Source organism: Oncorhynchus mykiss, chromosome 4 (genome assembly GCF_057628025.1).
Source record: "Oncorhynchus mykiss isolate SJ-2025 chromosome 4, ASM5762802v1, whole genome shotgun sequence".
NCBI classification, from domain to species: domain Eukaryota; kingdom Metazoa; phylum Chordata; class Actinopteri; order Salmoniformes; family Salmonidae; genus Oncorhynchus; species Oncorhynchus mykiss.
The window spans coordinates 90,797,756-90,817,474 of record NC_143025.1 but is presented as its reverse complement, the minus strand read 5'-3'; the positions used below and the strand labels follow the sequence as shown (position 1 = coordinate 90,817,474).

The following is a 19,719-nucleotide window of genomic DNA, read 5'->3' as shown; positions in this document are numbered from 1 at the left end:
GGTGATGTCCAGACCCAGGGCTTGGTGTCCAGACCCAGGTTGGTACCCAGACCCAGGGTGGTGTCCAGACCCAGGGCAATGTCCAGACCCAGGGTGATGTCCAGACCCAGGGTGGTGTCCAGACCCAGGGTGATGTCCAGACCCAGGGTGGTGTCCAGACCCAAGGTGATGTCCAGACCCAGGGTGGTGTCCAGACCCAGGGATTGGTGTCCAGGCCCAGGTTGGTACCCAGACCCAGGGTGGTGTCCAGACCCAGGGTGGTGTCCAGACCCAGGTTGGTACCCAGACCCAGGGTGGTGTCCAGACCCAGGGTGATGTCCAGACCCAGGGTGGTGTCCAGACCCAAGGTGATGTCCAGACCCAGGGTGGTGTCCAGACCCAGGGCTTGGTGTCCAGGCCCAGGTTGGTACCCAGACCCAGGGTGGTGTCCAGACCCAGGGTGGTGTCCAGACCCAGGGTGATGTCCAGACCCAGGGTGGTCTCCAGACCCAGGGTGATGTCCAGACCCAGGGTGGTGTCCAGACCCAGGGTGATGTCCAGACCCAGGGTGGTGTCCAGACCCAGGGTGATGTCCAGACCCAGGGTGGTCTCCAGACCCAGGGTGATGTCCAGACCCAGGGTGGTGTCCAGACCCAGGGCTTGGAGTCGAGCTTGAAGGGAACAATAGTGTTGAATGCTGAACTGTAGTAAATGAACAGCGTTCTCACATACACTGAGTGTAAAAAACATTGCTCTTTCCATGATATAGACTGACTAGGTGAATCCAGGTGAAACCTATGATCCCTTATTGATGTCACCTGTTAAATCCACTTCAATCAGTGTAGATGAAGGGGAGGAGACGGGTTAAAGAAGGATTTTTAAGCCTTGAGACAACTGAGACATGGATTGTGTTTGTGTGCCATTCAGAGGGTGAATGGGCAAAACAAAAGATATAAGTGCCTTTTAACAGGGTATGGTAGTAGGTGCCAGAAGCACCAGTTTGAGTGTGTCAAGAACTGCAATGCTGCTGGGTTTTTCACGCTCAACAGTTTCCTGTGTGTATGAAGAATGGTCCACCACCCAAAGGCCATCCAGCCAACTGGACACAACTATGGGAAGCATTGAAGTCAACATGGACCAGCAAGCCCTGTGGAACGCTTTTCGACACCTTGTAGAGTCCCACGACCCGACGAATTGAGTCTGTTCTGAGGACAAAAGGAGGCGCATGCAACTCAAAACATTAGAAAGCTGTTCCTAATGTTTTGGACACTCAGTGTATGTGTATGTGAGTGGAAGTGTACTCTTCCACAATGAATAGATGGCGGGATGACGCAATCGTGTCTCCACACCCTCCAGATATATTGCCCTCCCTGTCTGAGTCAATGACCTTTATTACTGGAGCTCTTGTACAAACAAACTATTATAGACTCCAGTCATTGATACTGTATATGTCACTCATGACGTCATCGCCCGTTGACCCGACTGCGTAACATAATTGGTATCGTGCATCTGATCCAATTAAAGCAAATGTGTTAGTTAACGGAGATTACTCAAGGTGCTGTGGATACTGTATTTACCTAGAATGTATTTCAACACCAGATATCAGACTGGTCGTGCGTGGTCATTGTTTACTGACAGCATGGAAAAGTTTGATTTTACTAAGCCTATATATACATATCATCACAGGTATTAAATATGATGCAGACATCATCTCCCTTGACAGTGTGTATGAGAAATAGGTCATTCACATTTGTGTCATTATGCATTTACATATGAGATATTACCAACGGTGGCCTGTGAAAGATTTTTTTCTCAGTGTGTCTGTCTATTTGATATAATAAGCAAACTGTATCATTTTGTGATTGAGTCAGGAAATAAAGAGACAGAGGAGATGTACATATTTATTTTTTTCTCTTGGATTTCTAAAGAATTCCATTTCCTGACTCCTGGGAGTTAAGAGGTGTCAAAGTATGAGGATGGGTCTACCAATGAAAATGGAGATGGCAGGGAGACGAACTCAGCTCTCCCCCTCTCCATCATCACTGCACTCAGAATTACATCCAGCCGCTCATTCTCTCTCTCTCTCTCTCTCCCTCTCTATACTCCCGCTCTCTACCTCTCCCTCTCCATCCTTCTGCTCTCTCTCTACCTCTTCCGCTCTCTCTCTCTCTCTCTCTCTCCCGCTCTATACTTCCGCTCTCTACCTCTCCCTCTCCATCCTTCTGCTCTCTCTCTACCTCTTCCGCTCTCGCTCTCTCTCTCCCTCTCTCTTTCTTTCTTTCTTTCTCTCTCTCTCTCTACCTCTTCCTCTCTCTCTCTACCTCTCACCCTCTACATATCTCTCTACCTCTTTCCCTCTCTCTACATCCCTCTCTCTCCCTCTTTCCCTCTCTCTACATCTCTCTCTCTCCCTCTTTCCCTCTCTCTACATCTCTCTCTCCCTCCTTCTTTTCCTTTGTTCCCTCCCTCCCTCTGTTCTTTATTCTCAGACATCCACTGCTGCCTGCTTCCTCCCCTGGGTTGCAGCATCGACGCAGGTTGGCGTCACAGAGTTCTAATTTTACTGCTGTTGATGCTGATGTTAAAAGAAGCGACGAGCACCTGCTATTCCTGCCTCCGCTCCTTCTCCCTGGAGCTGGCAAGGCATATTAATAGTGACAGTTATTACTAACACACTGTTTGAGCTGAGAAAAACATTGGAGCATCACTCGCTGTTGAGAGAAAAATGCTCTAAAGAGATATCTACTTTTGTCGGGGGGGGGGGGGGGGGGCAGGTATTTTGTTAGATCTTAAAGGTGTTGTGTGTGTGTGGGCGCTGAATGCTTACGACATGAAGAGGATAGCGTCAGTAGGACTAGTTTCTGTCTCTCTCTCTCTCTCTCTCTCTCTCTCTCTCTCTCTCTCTCTCTCTCTCACACACATACGTCAAAACAAGATGCTTGTGATTGTGAACATGAGTTCCAGCAAGAGATTTGAACAAAGATTTTTGATTACAGCAACAGGGTAAAAAAAAAAAAACATCAACATTGGTGTAGTTTTAACCCGTAACTCCTCTGGGGGTTCTGAAACACATTCTAGGAAGAATTCACATTAAGGGAGATAAAGATCAGGAGACGTAATAAAAAACCACATGTGTAACAGCTGTGACACTTTCAAAATTATTGCAGAAAAAAGGGTGTGTGTGTCTATGATAGACCAGTCAGTCAGAGTGAGAGCGGAAGTTCATTGTGTCTTTCGGTGTGTGATTGCTGACTTCCTTACCACGACCCGCCCTCCTCTAATTCACTAGATCACGCACGAAGCCTTTCCTGAGTACAGTCATGGATTAAACTGCCTCCATTTAGTCGATACAAAGGAAATATGAGGACATAGGAAATGAGTGAATGGGTTTGATAAATGACTGGTTTTTATTTATTTATTTAACTTGTATTTTCACTGGTATTGGGGTGGGAAGGGGGAGGATGAGAGTATAAAGATAAGCAGCGAAATTCCATACCTTGGTTCTGTCTCTCATAACATGTGAGTGATACTTGTACACATCCATACCTTGGTTCTGTCTCTCATAACATGTGATACTTGTACACATCCATACCTTGGTTCTGTCTCTCATAACATGTGAGTGATACTTGTACACATCCATACCTTGGTTCTGTCTCTCATAACATGTGAGTGATACTTGTACACATCCATACCTTGGTTCTGTCTCTCATAACATGTGAGTGATACTGTAAATTGAATATGATATGCTGTAGTGACAGAGATGTGAGATAAATAGGCTGAGGCATAGTGGCCAAGTATAGCATAATTAACCTCGTCGTGATCATGGTACAGATCTCTAAAGACATTCTGATCACACCTGTCAGTTAAGACCATTAAAGACCTCCCTGAGCTTGGACCCCGTCTCTTCCAGACCACCACAACTCCTCCTGATGTCTTCCCAAGATGTTACTATTTTCCCCTATGAATGAAAACTAATTCTCTACAGTGTGACCAGACTGCGTGCTCTGTACTCATTCTCTACAGTGTGACCAGACTGTGTGCTCTGTACTCATTATCTACAGTGTGACCAGACTGTGTGGTCTGTACTCATTCTCTACAGTGTGACCAGACTGTGTGCTCTGTACTCATTCTCTACAGTGTGACCAGACTGTGTGCTCTGTACTCATTCTCTACAGTGTGACCAGACTGTGTGCTCTGTACTCATTCTCTACAGTGTGACCAGACTGTGTGGTCTGTACTCATTCTCTACAGTGTGACCAGACGGTGTGCTCTGTACTCATTCTCTACAGTGTGACCAGACGGTGTGCTCTGTACTCATTCTCTACAGTGTGACCAGACTGTGTGGTCTGTACTCATTCTCTACAGTGTGACCAGACTGTGTGGTCTGTACTCATTCTCTACAGTGTGACCAGACTGTGTGCTCTGTACTCATTCTCTACAGTGTGACCAAACTGTGTGGTTTGTACCTTAAAAAGCCAAGTTTAGCATCAGAGTAGAGTACGTTCGTGGGGGTATATTAATAATTTAATATAACATCGCTTTGCTCTTAAAAACGGGAGCCTTCTCACCACACCACTACTCTTGTTCCCTGTTATAGCTGTCTGTGGTCTGTGGCCTTACTATGTCCATTATTGCCCAGAACAGTAGACCAAGTCTAAAGGTTTCTGCTTTCAAATGTAGCCCATATCAGCAGCCCCATGCCTCACTATTTTATTGAGCATCTTTCTTTTTTAGTTCAAAAGTTAGACATATATATTTTACAATGCCTTTTTCTGTATGAGGGTAAAGATGACAAAATAATCAAATTGAATATTTCCTCCCATAGAGAAATTTTCTTCACAACGAAATACAAGTGGATAATCTATTCAACACATGACATAAATCGCTTTTAGAGTGTCAGATACAGACCTCAACATTCTGCAGGTGCACAGACTAAAGCACGATACTCTGGTAATGTTGCTGGCAATGAGATGACAAAAATCCTGCCATTTTTTATTTCAGGATTGTTTCATGCAAAAGCTTTAGCTTATATATTGTTGCAATCTTAGCGAAATTGTCCCAGACTGATCTATCCAGCTGTTTCAGTAGCCTTCAGTTGCGTGAGCAGTCCCGAGAGATCGAATAGTGATAAGCAAGTCCTTCATAATAAAAACACAAGATTGCATCTAGTTAGAGCATTGTCAGACATTTAGCTAAACCCTAATTAGCTCCAAATGCTGTATGCTGTTGCATGCATCCCGACAGCGAGAGAGAGCATCCTGTGATGCAGAAGAGAATATATATATCTGATTGACATACAGTTGCTCATGTAAAACGGGTTAAAAAAAAAGTGGAAAGCAATTGATTGCTAACGCGGTTTAAGCCGAATACGTTCCAGAAATATTATCAGCCGTTGAGACAGCAACATCTATATTTGGGCACGGAAGTGGAGGTCACCGCGCAGCGTTCCGTTGCCCAGTGAGAAAAAAAAAAAAACAACGGATAAGCACGCACTGACGTCAGAGCGCTCTGACGTTGAGTCGACCTTGGCAACAGAGCGATGGAACATTAAACAGACAACGCATAGAGATCCTGGAGAGGAGTAGACTGGCCAATCCCGCAGAGCCTGGTTCCTCTAGGTTTTCTTCCTAGCCACGGCGCTTCTACAGCTGTATTGCTTGCCGTTTGGGGTTTTAGGTTGGGTTTCTGTATAGCACTTTGTGACATCTGCTGAGGTAAAAAGGGCTTTCTTTATAAAATAGTCATATTTATGGTCCAACTTTAGACAATTGTGTAAATGCCCCTATAGAACACTGTTATTCGATATACTATATAAAGTATTTCAGTGCAAATTGTGTGTTTATTTAGACAAAGGGGGAAGAAGCAAAGAGATATTTTTAAATATTTCATTTCCTTTTTATTTGTTAGGTTTACAAAGGTTGTTTGCTTTGTAGTTCATTTAAATACATGTAATAAATTAAATACTAACGTTTTCACAGAAAACTCTCATACTAAGATAGACCACTCAGACCATGGTTAGAGAAGCTCATCATGTGTGTGATATATATATATATATATATATACATATACATACATACATACACACACATACACACACCACAAACAAGTTCACATTCCATCAACCAGAAAACAAAACCGGTCAAGATAACTATATTGCGCTGAAGAACAAGTCAACAACTTTGTTATCTAGAGCCATAAAATCAATATACGGTTTGTAAACCTAAACTATTGTGTTATAAGTTAAACATGCTTTAACTTGCTACATAGTTGAAAGAGGCAAGTAATAACCGATTATAGTCGAGACAACTTGGTAAACAAATCAAATGTGTCGGCTTCCTGGTTGTGTGTCCAAGTCCATAGCCCTGCGATCATTCTGCACATCTAACACTGTACATGAAGTGCCAAATGTGCTCTAGAGGAAGTCGTGTTGTGTGGAAGAGGGGGGGGGGGGGGGGGGTCCCCAAGTGCACTGCGTTTGACCAGAGCCAGAAGCAGTGCACTATATAGGGAGCCATTTGGGTAACGCAACTTGAAGTTCTCCTCACAGGGCTAGGAGGGTAGGGGAGCTGAGGGAATCAGAGGACTGGTCATTGCTGGTGCTGCCTCTCCGGTGTGCTACACCACAGGTAGGGAAAGCCTCAGCCTCTGGGTAGGTAAAGACAAATGAAGACTTATAGGTAGTGCAGGATGGGGTGCAGGTAACCACAGGGGTGCACAGGGGCTCAAAGTCATTATTGGCTGTACTGTAGAGAGGCTCCCAGTCCTGGGTGTACAGGGAGCTGGTCAGATCGACCTCGGGCACCGACCGGGCCGTCTCCATCTCCGTCTTGACGAGGAGAGACAGGGACTCCAGGCAGGCTGTGTCCAGGTCGGCCATCTTGACGTCGGAGACGGAGGCAGTGGACAGGAAGGGACTGCTGGAGAACATGGAGGCAGAGGTTGAGAGGGTGGAGGTGGACTGGATGGAGGCGAGGGGAGCGGCAGAGCTGGATACCATGCTCTGTGGTGGGGACAGCTGGATGGAGACCCCATGGGAGGGAGAGATGGAGGGGAAAGTCGTGTCCATATCAGAGGGGATCTTGCAGATGGGCTGGTGGGCTGCCAGGATAAACTCTAATTTCTCCTTCTCTTTGAGCAGGTTGGCGATGTCGTTCTGGAGAGCGGACTTCTCTTCCTCCAGCTCGTCAGTTTCACCCTGCAGAGTGTCGGTGAGTTCCTTCCTCCTGTTGCGGCATTTAGCTGCTGCTTGCTTGTTCCTCTCTCTACGGACTCGCTTCTTCTCCTCCTCCTCAGGCGAAAGCTAGAAAAGAAAAAAAAAAAGAAAGAAAATTAAGTCCCTGTAGTTCTCCAATTTAATGCAAATGTCATGATTTTTAAACCCTACATGCCCGGTTTTCCATATTCAAAACGAAAGCAGTGTACATACATTGCTGCAACACTATAGTCCCATAGACCAGCTTTAAGATCAGTTAGGAGAATTACCTGTTCCATTTTGCCTCTGCGCCCAGAGCTGTGGCCCTTGTTCCTCATGGCTCTAGTGTAGGTTGGGGGGCTGGCACTGTAGGGATGGGCTCTGTAAGAAGGTGCCACAGAGGATAGCGGCTGGACCAACCACTGCAGGTCTGGGCTGGCAGAGATGGCGGTAACAGTAGGGATGAAGGACGGACCACTGGACACTGAATTCAGGTCTGTGAAGTCCTGTTGCAGAAGGAGGGTAAATCAGTCAGTACAGTAGAATGTATATAGACAGGGGGTCAGCTACTAAGGAGGGTGGGTGGTACTGCTGCTGAAGCAATGCACCAGCATCATTTCACTCATGCATATGAATTTAGTCAGTTGGTTGGTCGGTCTATTAAAAGCCATAGTGTTTATAAATATCCCTAGTGATGTAGGCTATGACGCTTAACTTCTCTGGAGTTTCCTCGCTGCTTGTTAAATGGATGAACTACAGGAGCGTGTAGCCAGTGCTCTGTTGCAGAGCATAACAGTGATACTTTAGAAGCGTCTAGCTTTATATGCGTCAACATCTACTATGCACATTCATGCATTGTTATAACATGTTAAAGAGTAAGATACGATTTGATAAAGGTTTAGCTGCATACGGTATCGCTGGAATTGCATGGTTTATAATCCATCATTACTGCGTGGTTATTACACTTATAAAACAGGTATTTATTGTAATTGTAAAAAGGCAATACGCCACATTGACTGATGTATATACCTGAGATTGGGGAGAGCCCATGCTGGAGTAGGATCCCTCAGGAGAGTTGAAGTAAACCAGCTTGTCGCCGGATGGAGAAGCTGTACTACAGCGAGAAGAAGAGTCACAGTCGGTGTTGAAAGCGGAGTACATCATCGTTTCAGGAGATCACGAAGAAACTCGATAAAATTCCAAATCAAGTGAAACGAAAGTAAGCCTCGGCTAAAGCTGTCAAAGTCAAGTGATCCTTTTGGCAGGTTAGCTGATGTCTCTTTCGTTTGTTACAGTATCTCTCTTCTGCTGCGAAAAGTTTGACTACCGACTTTGACAGTTCGCATGGGTTTTTATAGGCTTGCAGACCGTCTGGCGAGGAAATAATCGTGACGTAGAATTGGGACGTACCTTCCTTGAATGGGTGAGGAGCACAACATAACAACGGTTTATGAAAATACTAAACACAAATGATGAGACTTGTAACACACTTTTAACTATCGAATAAATTCATTTTGTGCTTAAAAGTGCTTTTATTGTGTCTTTATTGGCAACAAAAAATGGTTTAAAAAAAGTTAGAACTTCAAAGTTCCCTTTCTCAAGAAATGGAACGTTCCAGAAGGAGATCCCGTCAACGTAATTTACCTTATATGGTGCATCCTGTTAAATGGGCGGGCCCTGCTGGGAAACGCAGAACTATTGAAGATGGGAAGGTTGAAGACGATGAAGTAATTCCATTCAGAAGCGTCCGAAAAGAAACCAATTCATAGGACCAGCTCCATTGATAACTACTAGCGCCGTTGCTAAATTGCAAAGAGTTCTGGGATATTTTAATCCTCCTGTTTTAATTCACCTGTATATTTTGAACCTAGACAGGAACATGACGTTAAGGAAAGACAACAGAGAACTAACTGGCTGTTGTGAAAACTGGAATATGGGATACTAAATGGTCAACTATGGCAGAATATAACAAAGTAAAGCAATTTATGGTTAACATTATGTATAGTTACTTTCAACAACAATGCAATAGTTTATATAGGATTTAATGCTGTGTTATTTGTGTTTTACCAGAGGACCTATATTGTCACATGGTAATGATGTGGAATATATGTTAATTATCCTATAGGTTTCACAGCCTACAGGCCCTACGCCTATTTTAAATACCAATGTGGTGCACACCCTAGTCCTAATCTAGACCCCACCGATATAAGGCAAGAGCTTTGGGACAGTACCCGAAAGGTTGCTGGATTGATTCCCTGAGCTGATGTAACAGTATAACTTTAGACCGTCCCCTCGCCCATACCCGGGCCCATACCCGGGCGTGAAACACACATCAACAACAGTCACCCTCGAAGCATCGTTACCCATCGTTACCCATTGCTCCACAAAAGCTGCGGCCCTTGCAGAGCAAGGGGAACTATTACTTCAAGGTCTCAGAGCAAGTGACGTCACCGATTGAAACGCTATTTAGCGCGCACCGCTAACTAAGCTAGCCGTTTCACATCCGTTACACTCACCCCCCTTTTGACCTCCTCCTTTTCCGCAGCAACCAGTGATCCGGGTCACGGCACCAATGTAACAGGAAAATGTAACTTTAGACCGTCCCCTCGCCCATACCCGGGCGCGAACCAGGGACCCTCTGCACACATCAACAACAGTCACCCTCAAAGCATCATTACCCATCGCTCCACAAAAGCCGCGGCCCTTGCAGAGCAAGGGGAACTACTACTTCAAGGTCTCAGAGCAAGTGACGTCACCGATTGAAACGCTATTTAGCGCGCACCGCTAACTAAGCTAGCCGTTTCACATCGGTTACACTGACAAGGTAAAAATCTGTCGTTCTGCCTCTGAACAAGGCAGTTAACGCACTATTCCTCATCATTGTAAATAATAATTTGTTCTTAACTGGCTTGCCTAGTTAAAGAAAGTTTAAATAATTTATAAATATATATATATATATATATATATATATATATATATATATATATATATACGCAACTTCCCTATGTACTGAAGAAAATATTGAACAACTTGACATTGGGTAGAATTTAGGAGGGTCCCGATGCCTATGTAGTATTTAACATTACATGTAATTTCAGTTAGGTCCTTGAAAATATGCTAAAGTTCTTCACGAGTATAAACTATGTACAGGTGTTACTAATACCTGAAAAACGGATCAATTACGTGTAATGCATATAGAATAGGTCTATAGAAATACGGGCATTCTAGAACTATTGCACAAAACATAAACAGAGATCAATAATAATACCATACAGCTGCTGTAACTGAGGCCAACAACATGTACTTTGGCCCGAGGCAATGTTTGTACCTGTCGGTTCCAGGTGAGGTAATGCGAGGGCATGGCAGCAAGTGAAGCAACAAGTCGGTCAGGAAATACTTTTCCATTGTTGTGGTCGAGTGCAGTCGTCTTAGATAGTCATAACGAAGGTGTTCCCTATGAGTGCTTTATATGCAGTAGCCTCGTAGTGACTGTCGGGATCCCTGTTCTTCAGAACTACTAGAATTTCTATTAGGACGGCATGTGGTGAGACGATGTGTATCTCATCAGCTCAAAACACACAGAAGTAAATAAACGGACCAATGTAGACAGCTGAGCCTTTTAATATGGACTTCATTTTATTTATTTATTTTTTGGGGGGGGGGGGGGGGGGGGTGATTATAAATCCTGGATAGGCATGAATGTAGCTAAAGAACATCTCAAACTATTATTCATGGGCCTAATGTACAAAACAAACTATTGTTTTGCTTCTATTCTGCTTTTAATAAACATGTTTAGTGTGGATGGAAAACGTCACTCTAATAGACCAGTAGTCTACAAAAGGGTTCCCTCTCCCCCCCCCCCCCCCCCCCCCCCCCCACGCATTTAAATATGCCCTATAAGCGTCCTCTCGGCGGGACTATAAACTTGGTTTCACCGGCTCGTGTTTTGTTGAACAAGTCTGCGTTGTCCGGGTAACGCTCCACCCCTTCGCGTCAGTGACGCTCTGGCTTTGCACAGCAGTCTTTCAGAGCGGAGCAAATGGAAAGGAAGGCATAGTTAGTTGACAACTGTTTATTTAGGTAGCCAGAGTGGTTGGCAAGACTCAATACAGGCCTACACAACATCGGACTACAGGGCTTGCGTTAATGCAATGTTTATTTTGAGTGGATTTCAGATGTTATGAATTTACAGTCAATTACAGTTTATTTAGGCTGCATTGCCAGTCATTGTATAGGCCTAAATACAATGTATGTTGTCAAGGTTTTACACAAGCGGAGCCTACTTTATAGTCACTCAGACAGCTTTATGAAATTGTTATACACATCAGAACATGCTCCTTTTAGGCCACAGGATCTTATGCTTGAGATCAAATGCTTGAGTTCTAGGCTATAATGGAAAAATTAAATGTTTATGCATTGGTTGTGAGTATTCAAGTGTTATTTAGTCTTTATCAGAATTAACCTTCCCATAAATGCAACTTAAAGTAATCGGGAAAACTAAGTCCTTTGAGGTGTTGCTTCTTTTCAACAGTGCACAAAAAGTTGCCTATTCAGACTTCTCTCCCATCAACGGGTCGGCTAAACGTTGTGATCTGTCACTCTGTTTCCCAAAATCCCAGTGATGTCATCTATTGATCCCTAATAAGCTCTAGATCTAAATATAGCGTTCCAAAGTTCCAAAGCATTTCCCACATTCACGCTTGAGTGACCCCAGTGAAAACGTGTATTTGTCCTGAACTTAGGGCAGGGGTCTATAATTGTCTGAAGCTCATATCTCAGTCCCTAAACCGACCAGCGATCTGGTGACAGAATGAAAGAGAGTGCAGACCACCCTAATGAACTACCAGTAAATATAGAGGGGGCGTGGTTGCCGGGAAGCGCTAGGCAGACCCTCATTCACAGGGAGGCCCCCGTCTGTCTGTCTCTTTATTCTGTTCTCACGTTCCATCGTTCTATGGTTCTATCGCCCCGGGCCACTACTTGAGAGGAGTTGTGAGGTCATCCGAAAAATAAATAAAAAATAGCTGTCCGTAATATTTACTGAAGTACCTGTTTAGAAAAAGACCATTCATGTGCAAGAAAATTAAAACTTGCATCCCAAATGTCTCCCTATTCCCTAGTGCTGCACTACTATCCTAGGGTGCCATTTGGGACGTAGTCCAGGACACGCTGCCTCCAACTCCTTGATAATAATAGTCTACGGCAGCTGTCACGAAATTGCAAGAATACGATTTAATCATTATTATATGAATATGTTATACAACGTTATGACGCCTCTATTTATAGAATGAATGACGGACACGGGTTCATTTCAAGGCATAATTTCATTTTTTTTTCTCTAGGCTATGCTACAGTGTTTGAATGGTCGAATTTTAGCCCCTCACTCAAATATGACGCAACGTGTGAACCGGAAACTCCACATATGGTCCTAATGGTGTCCTCTCTGATTGGTTATCTGTCTGCAGCGTAAAGTCTGTTGCTGGAGCTATAGTTCAAGTTGTGGGCCATGCATTAATAATTATCACAGCTAAAATCTCACAACTAGAGAGGTGTCTCTGTAGCAGGTTTGTAAAGGTATAAAACCTCAAACCAAACCCTTTTCAATGTATGTTATAACAGGAATAACACTTTATTAATTTTCTGTTTAAAAAACATATTTTTTTAAATGTATTTTTCTTTTTTACTTTTATTTAACCAGGCAAGTCAGTAAAGAACAAATTCTTATTTTCAATGACGGCCTAGGAACAGTGGGTTAACTGCCTGTTCAGGGGGCAGAACGACAGATTTTCACCTTGTTCCCTGAGTGGATGCAGAAAACATCTGCTATTCTATTCAGACACATCCACAATTGTACTGATGTTATTGAATGATTATAACAAAGAACACGGGTTATCAAATATTATAATACTAGGTTGTGTGGATACGGAAGCCAACAGAGGATTGCTGTGTTTTGGACGACATTGTAGGTCAGTTGCTGTAGCCAGTGGTTCTCAAACCTCTCCTCAGGGACCCCCAGCCGTTCCAAACCTCTCCTCAGGGACCCCCAGCCGTTCCAAACCTCACCCCAGGGACCCCCAGCCGTTCCAAACCTCTCTTCGGGGACCCCCAGCCGTTCCAAACCTCACCCCAGGGACCCCCAGCCGTTCCAAACCTCTCTTCGGGGAACCCCAGATGTTTTGTTTTATCCCTGAACTATCTCACCTGATTCATATAATCTAGGCCTTGATGATTAGTTGACTAGTTGACTCAGGTGTGCTAGTTCTGGAATAGATCACAAACAAGGAAACGGCTGGGGGTCCCTGAGGAGAGGTTTGGAACGGCTGGGGGTCCCTGAGGAGAGGTTTCGAACGGCTGGGGGTCCCTGGGGTGAGGTTTGGAACGGCTGGGGGTCCCTGAGGAGAGGTTTGGAACGGCTGGGGGTCCCTGAGGAGAGGTTTGGAATGGTTGGGGTCCCTGGGGTGAGGTTTGGAACGGCTGGGGGTCCCTGGGGTGAGGTTTGGAACGGCTGGGGGTCCCTGAGGAGAGGTTTGGAATGGCTGGGGTCCGTTCCTGAGGGTTCCTGAGGAGAGGTTTGAGAAACACTGCCGTAGTCTATAGGAAATACAAGATTGGCAAATGATTTTCAAAGCTATTTCAGTATAGGCCATATATAGTGTGGTACATACAGTATATGTTCTGTGCATTATCTTAAACGTGGCCATGTGTGTATTATGAAACACTGTTTTTACAAAGGGAACAGGTTATAACGTGAGTAATGCAAACTGCTGCACAGGATATAACCTATGATGTGACGTAGTTCATTCACACGGTGGTGGTTACAATGTAGGCATCCATTTCTTGAAGAGGGCCTCAACATACAAACAATGTGGTCATATTTGAGCGGTACAATTAATCTGAATTACATTGAGACTGCTATCATCTCAGTTTAAAATGTGTGTGGGTAATTTTGCAGCTCCGTTGCTAAAACAAGCCTGTTTATTTTAGCCTATAACACCCTACCCTCTTTGTGGAATGGTACCGTCTCTCCACACATATTTCATTAATAAAATTCAGGCTCACAATAAAAGGAGGCGCGCTCCACTATCTGCAGCTACTACCATTCACTTGAAAGCGGTGAAAGTAATGCACAGAGGTGACAACAGCAGGACAGTAGATTATAGAATACGATAATTTAATAGGGATAGTGATTTATTCTGTAAAGCTTTATTGTTAGTACATTTTGTTGATAAGGCATCATCATGTATCCGGACTCGAGCCCAGACTACGATGACTCCTCGAGCTCGTCTATCAGCAGCAGCAGCAGCAGCAGCAGCAGCAGCACCTGCGCAGCATCGCCTACCGGAGATATCCCCCAGTGTAGCCAGCGATCTCCAGATTCACACAGGAACAAATCGTCAATGGACAGCAACATGTCGCAGGTATTTTTTTTAGGATCTTATTAGAAACAAAAGGAAAACATTTGAATGTAATTGTCGTTGGCATTTTTGAAAATATTCATTATGTTTGTGTTGCATTGAGTTTGTGGCTAAATCAATCATTTATTAACAAAAAATAATAATAATTGCATATTAGGCCTAACTAATAAGACACGGTGATTCTAGCCAACTAGATCGCGAACCGCTCCTGTGAAATGTAGCATTGTCAGCACCATTCCCTATTACATATTCAGATGTTTATGGCATGTTGAAAATGCCTTTATTGGGTAGGTAGGTACCGTACAGTCCAAGCCTACATGGCACCGTCAGACTGTTGACTGATTACCTTCAAATTCCTGACATTCCTAGCGTGGTATAGAAGGTCCATGTTGACCACATTATAATTTAAGACTTGACTGATGCCATCATGCCAATAGATCATGATGGTGATGATGGTGATGATGATGATGATGATTGGTGTAGCTATTTTTGGCATCACGAGATGGACTGTCATTGATTAATTATGTGTGACGTCAGAAACCATTTAAAATACTAATAAAAAAATAATTCTAGATGTTGTAAATTAGTACAGAATTATCTTTGTAGATACTCCATAAATAGTGCTATAAATTTCACGCCAATAACCAAATCATTGATGCACATCACACCCCTTTTTGGAAAGGTCAACCTTGCACATCATTGGATTCAATTGATTTTTATTCAATAAATTCAACATTCCTTGTATTGTTTTTGCAGGATGTCTGTGGAGAAACAGACTCTCCATGGCAGTCGCCCTTTGTTCCAACGGTGACTGCAATCTCAACCTCCCTGGATCTGCACTGGATGTTCCAACAGACCACCGTCATCACATCAGCATCAGTCTCCTCCTCCTCCTCCTCCTCCTCCTCCTCCTCCTCCTCTTCCTCCTCCTCCTCCTCCTCCTCCTCCTCCTCCTCCTCTTCCTCCTCCAGTGGACGTGCAAAGCTTAGCAGAGCGCATGGCGCAACCCAGTTGTCTTCCAGAGTGGAAGGCAGCAAGAAAGGGAAAAAACAGGCAAGCCTTGTTAAATATCAAGGAGAATTTTGATACATCTTTAAAAAAAAAAAATCTTGAATGTCTGATGTGCGTGTGTGCACGTGACCTACCAGGTAGACTGTGCCAATGTTGTAGCATTTTACGCACGTCTCAGTGATTGATTGGGTGTAGAGCCTCTCACTACACATTACATTTGTATCTTAGCCAAGGAGAGTCTACATTCTGTAACAATGGCATATTTTCTGACACTGCATTGAAGGATGTGTAGGCTTCTTTTTTTTTTTAGGGCTACCCTTTGCCAAATGTTGAATTAGCCAAGTGATGAGATGGCAAGATTCCTCATGCAGGTCAGGATATGCATTGACAGGGTTCTCATTTGTTGAGACTGATCTAGCCTTCATCAGAAGAGGACGAGAGGAGAAATATCAGGAGAGAGAGGAATAAAGTCGCTGCAGCCAAGTGTCGCAACAGACGGAGGGAGCTCACTGACACCCTGCAAGCCGTAAGTGCACCTTGTTTTCATCTGAAAAAAAAACTACTGTTATGTCCTTATGGAGATGCTTAGCAGAATGGATTTTACCCAAAGTGCACCTTGTTTTCATCTGAAAACAAAAACTACTGTTATGTCCTTATGGAGATGCTTAGCAGAATGGATTTTACCCAAAGTGCACCTTGTTTTCATCTGAAAAGAAAAACTACTGTTATGTCCTTATGGAGATGCTTAGCAGAATGGATTTTACCCAAAGTGCACCTTGTTTTCATCTGAAAAAAAAACAACCCTACTGTTATGTCCTTATGGAGATGCTTAGCAGAATGGATTTTACCCAAAGTGCACCTTGTTTTCATCTGAAAACAAAAACTACTGTTATGTCCTTATGGAGAAGCTTAGCAGAATGGATTTTACCCAAAGTGATTGAGGCTCTCCATACTTCGTACTAGACCACATATATTTTTTTAATTGTCATTTCATAAATGTGTTAATTGATTGATGTGTGGTTCTCCCCTTACGTAGGAAACTGATCAGCTTGAGGGGGACAAAGAGGCCTTGCAGACAGAGATAACCCACCTCCTGAAAGAGAAAGAGAGACTGGAACAGATCCTATCCGCCCACCAACCAGCCTGCAAACTAGCCGTCGCTGAGGACGATATCGAAAATGAGATCGACGATGACATTGAAGGCATTCTACAAGACGCCCCAGATTCTGCCCAGCTGCTCTCCATCTTGGAGAATGCAGACAAACTCCAACTCCCAGAAGGCAATGCGACAGTAGTGACTGTGTCCAAGGTCCCCTTGTTCCAAGAAATGGACACCGTCCCCGTCCCAAGCATCTCCATCTCTGCCTCGGCAATCTTGGGTAACTCCAACATCCTACTGTGCTCCAGTGCTGAGGAAGAACCCATGGAGGATCTAGACTTCGACCAGGGTGACCTACAGGACCTGGTCCCCAGTCTGGAACTCAACATGGCTGTGGCCCCTGAGACCGCCCCGTCCGTTCCCGACATCGACCTCCTCGGGGGCCCCTTCTGCCTCTCAGACTGGGAGACCCTGTACAAGTCTGTGGCTAATGATCTGGAGCCCCTCTGCACCCCTACGATGATGACTTCCACTGACAGTCCTACATGTAGCAGTTATTACCGCTCTGTGTTTTCGTTCAATTACTCCGAGATAGATCATGTGGCTGAGGAGAAGGGGTGTTGTGAGAGCTCCGAGGGTCTCAAAGGAGTCGTTAGCGGTAGATCTGATTTGATTAACGGTAGTCTCAATTCTCCCACTCTGTTGGCCTTGTGAATCTGTTATGAACTGGTTGGAGAAATAGGGCCAGTTCCCCACACACAGAATAAGCCTAGTCTTATTAAAAAGTAATAATAGCATATTCAATAATGATTCTCCATTGAAAGTGCTCTCCTAGTCCAGGACTAGGACTAGATCTGTGTCTGGGAAACTGGTCCATGAGGTTGATATTGAATCAATAAGCTATGGTCTATTTATCTATCTATCTATCTATCCCCAGATGTTTTGTTAACCTTTAACCTTTAGCACCAAATGAAATGGTTACTGTGACTGTAACGGTGTTAACTTCTTCCAGATATATTGGTGCACCTGTGAGGGCTGTTCACTCTCTTGAGTAGTGGTGGAAAAAGTACCCAATTGTCATACTTAAGTTAAAGTAAAGATTCCTTCATAGAACATAATAGACTCAAGTAAACGGGAAAGTCACCCAGTAAAATACGACTTGTGTAAAAATCTAAAAGTATTAGGTTTTTAAATATACTTAAGTATTCAAAGTAAATGTAATTGCTAAAAATATACTGAAGTATCAAAAGTAAAAGTATAAATAATGACTTATATTACTTTACGGATAGCCAGGGACACACTCCCAACACTCAGGCATCATTTACAAACCAAGCATTTGTGTTTAGTGAGTCAGCCAGATCAGAGGCAGTTGAGCTGGCCAGGGATGTTATCTTCATAAGTCTGTGAATTGGACCATTTTCCTGTCCTGCTAAGCATTAAATATGTAACCAGTACTTTTGGGTGTCAGGGGAAATGTATGTGGTAAACTCACTTTTTTTTTTAGGAATATAGTGAAGTTTAAAAGTAGTAAGAAATATAAATAGTAAAGTACAGATACCTCCAAAAAAGTACTTAAGTAGTACTTTAAAGTATTTTTACTGAAGTACTTTACACCACTGCTCTTGAGAGAGATACATATGTATATTGTTGGTATTGTATCAAAATTAAATGCATGAAAAATCATACCATTCAAAATGGTGCTACATTTTTGTGTTTCATCCTTAAATATATATGTGAAACTAGACTGTGGTTTGTGTGGATGCCGTTATCAGATTGTGTCTGAACAGGTGAAATTACAGTTTAAGTAATGTGGACATTATTTTACTGTAAGGTGAGATTTCTTTCAGGTTTTCACTGAAAACACAGTGCCATGTGTTTTATTAAGATGTATTTTATGACATAGATTATTTTTTTTTACATTCAAAGTTTTGACTAACTCTTGGTCAAATGCCAAAAATAAATAAATAGAACACAGACAAATAAAAAATATACCATTGACAATTCTTAGTTGTTGACTGTTTTAATGGAATACATTGCATTCTCATATATAGGCTGTTGTTCAGGTCTGTATAGGCCTATAATGATATTTCTGTCAGAATAAGTCATATAAGCTACTTCTTATGAAAGCCTACAGCTATGTCAAATTCTCTTTCCATAAATAATTGTAATATTGGAACGATATAAATTCATCGAGGATAACATGTATTTTTAAACAACGAGATCATGTTAATGATTCATTATCGTTAATCTCTTGCCAATATTCTCCCTGTCAAGGCAATTTCAGATAAGCACACAGCACAGAGTGTACGGTTGCAGTATTTTTACATCACGACGTGTTTACGCTGCACACGATTGCGTTGCACTTCCATGTCCATATTTGGAGAGTTCAGACGTTTTGTCTCCATGGAGATGTTTTGGCAGTGTCGGGTTTCTCTCCGGAAGATTTTCCCGGAAAAAAAGACAAAGCAGGGCAGGCAGAGCGAGTGGAGGGAGAACCCGAGAGAACCGTTGTTATCAGGAAACACACAGTCCTTCACAGGAATTCCCATGTAATAGAGTGCCGTGGAATTCATTTAACATTGCCTGTAGCTGTACGTGTTTATGCTGGCTTTAGTTGTATTATTAGCTTGTCTGCCTGCTCCTACCCATGAAAAAAATTGAATTGCATTTTCTATTCTGTTCTATCCTCTTCTAGCCTATTCTGTTCTAGAATTGCCTCTTCTTGCCGTGCAACCTAATACAGACAGTGCCAGACAGACAACTAAACATGTTTCTTCTTAAATAAAAATGAATGCACATTTCTGTCTAATATACATCACTTCTTCTTCTTCAACCATAATAAATTACATTGCATGTTATACATTATCTTTAGTGCTGCATATCTGTAAGCTCATCATCATTGACTGACTGACCATGTCAAAGCCACAAGATAGTGAAGCCATATTGAAGAAAGTGTCTTCATGTGTTGGGCCTATGTTATATAGTTAGGAAAAAGCATCCGTATTTGTATCTCAGAGCTGAAT

General features: G+C 43.2%; 2 protein-coding genes across 2 annotated transcripts; one reads left to right on the top strand and one right to left on the bottom strand.

The window, feature by feature from the left end:
• Positions 1-5,850: 5,850 nt before the first annotated feature.
• Positions 5,851-8,544, bottom strand: LOC110522641 (protein c-Fos). Its single transcript, XM_036976355.2, has 3 exons — positions 8,201-8,544; positions 7,462-7,677; positions 5,851-7,279 (listed from the first exon to the last, which is right to left on the bottom strand). Exons 1-3 carry the CDS (start codon positions 8,333-8,335, stop codon positions 6,521-6,523), a joined length of 1,110 nt encoding a protein of 369 aa, XP_036832250.2. The 5' UTR covers positions 8,336-8,544; the 3' UTR covers positions 5,851-6,520.
• A 5,668-nt stretch (positions 8,545-14,212) lies between these two features.
• On the top strand, positions 14,213-18,697 carry LOC110521119 (protein c-Fos). Its single transcript, XM_036976353.2, has 4 exons — positions 14,213-14,589; positions 15,343-15,639; positions 16,016-16,123; positions 16,634-18,697. Exons 1-4 carry the CDS (start codon positions 14,410-14,412, stop codon positions 17,408-17,410), a joined length of 1,362 nt encoding a protein of 453 aa, XP_036832248.2. The 5' UTR covers positions 14,213-14,409; the 3' UTR covers positions 17,411-18,697.
• The last annotated feature ends 1,022 nt before the right edge of the window (positions 18,698-19,719 follow it).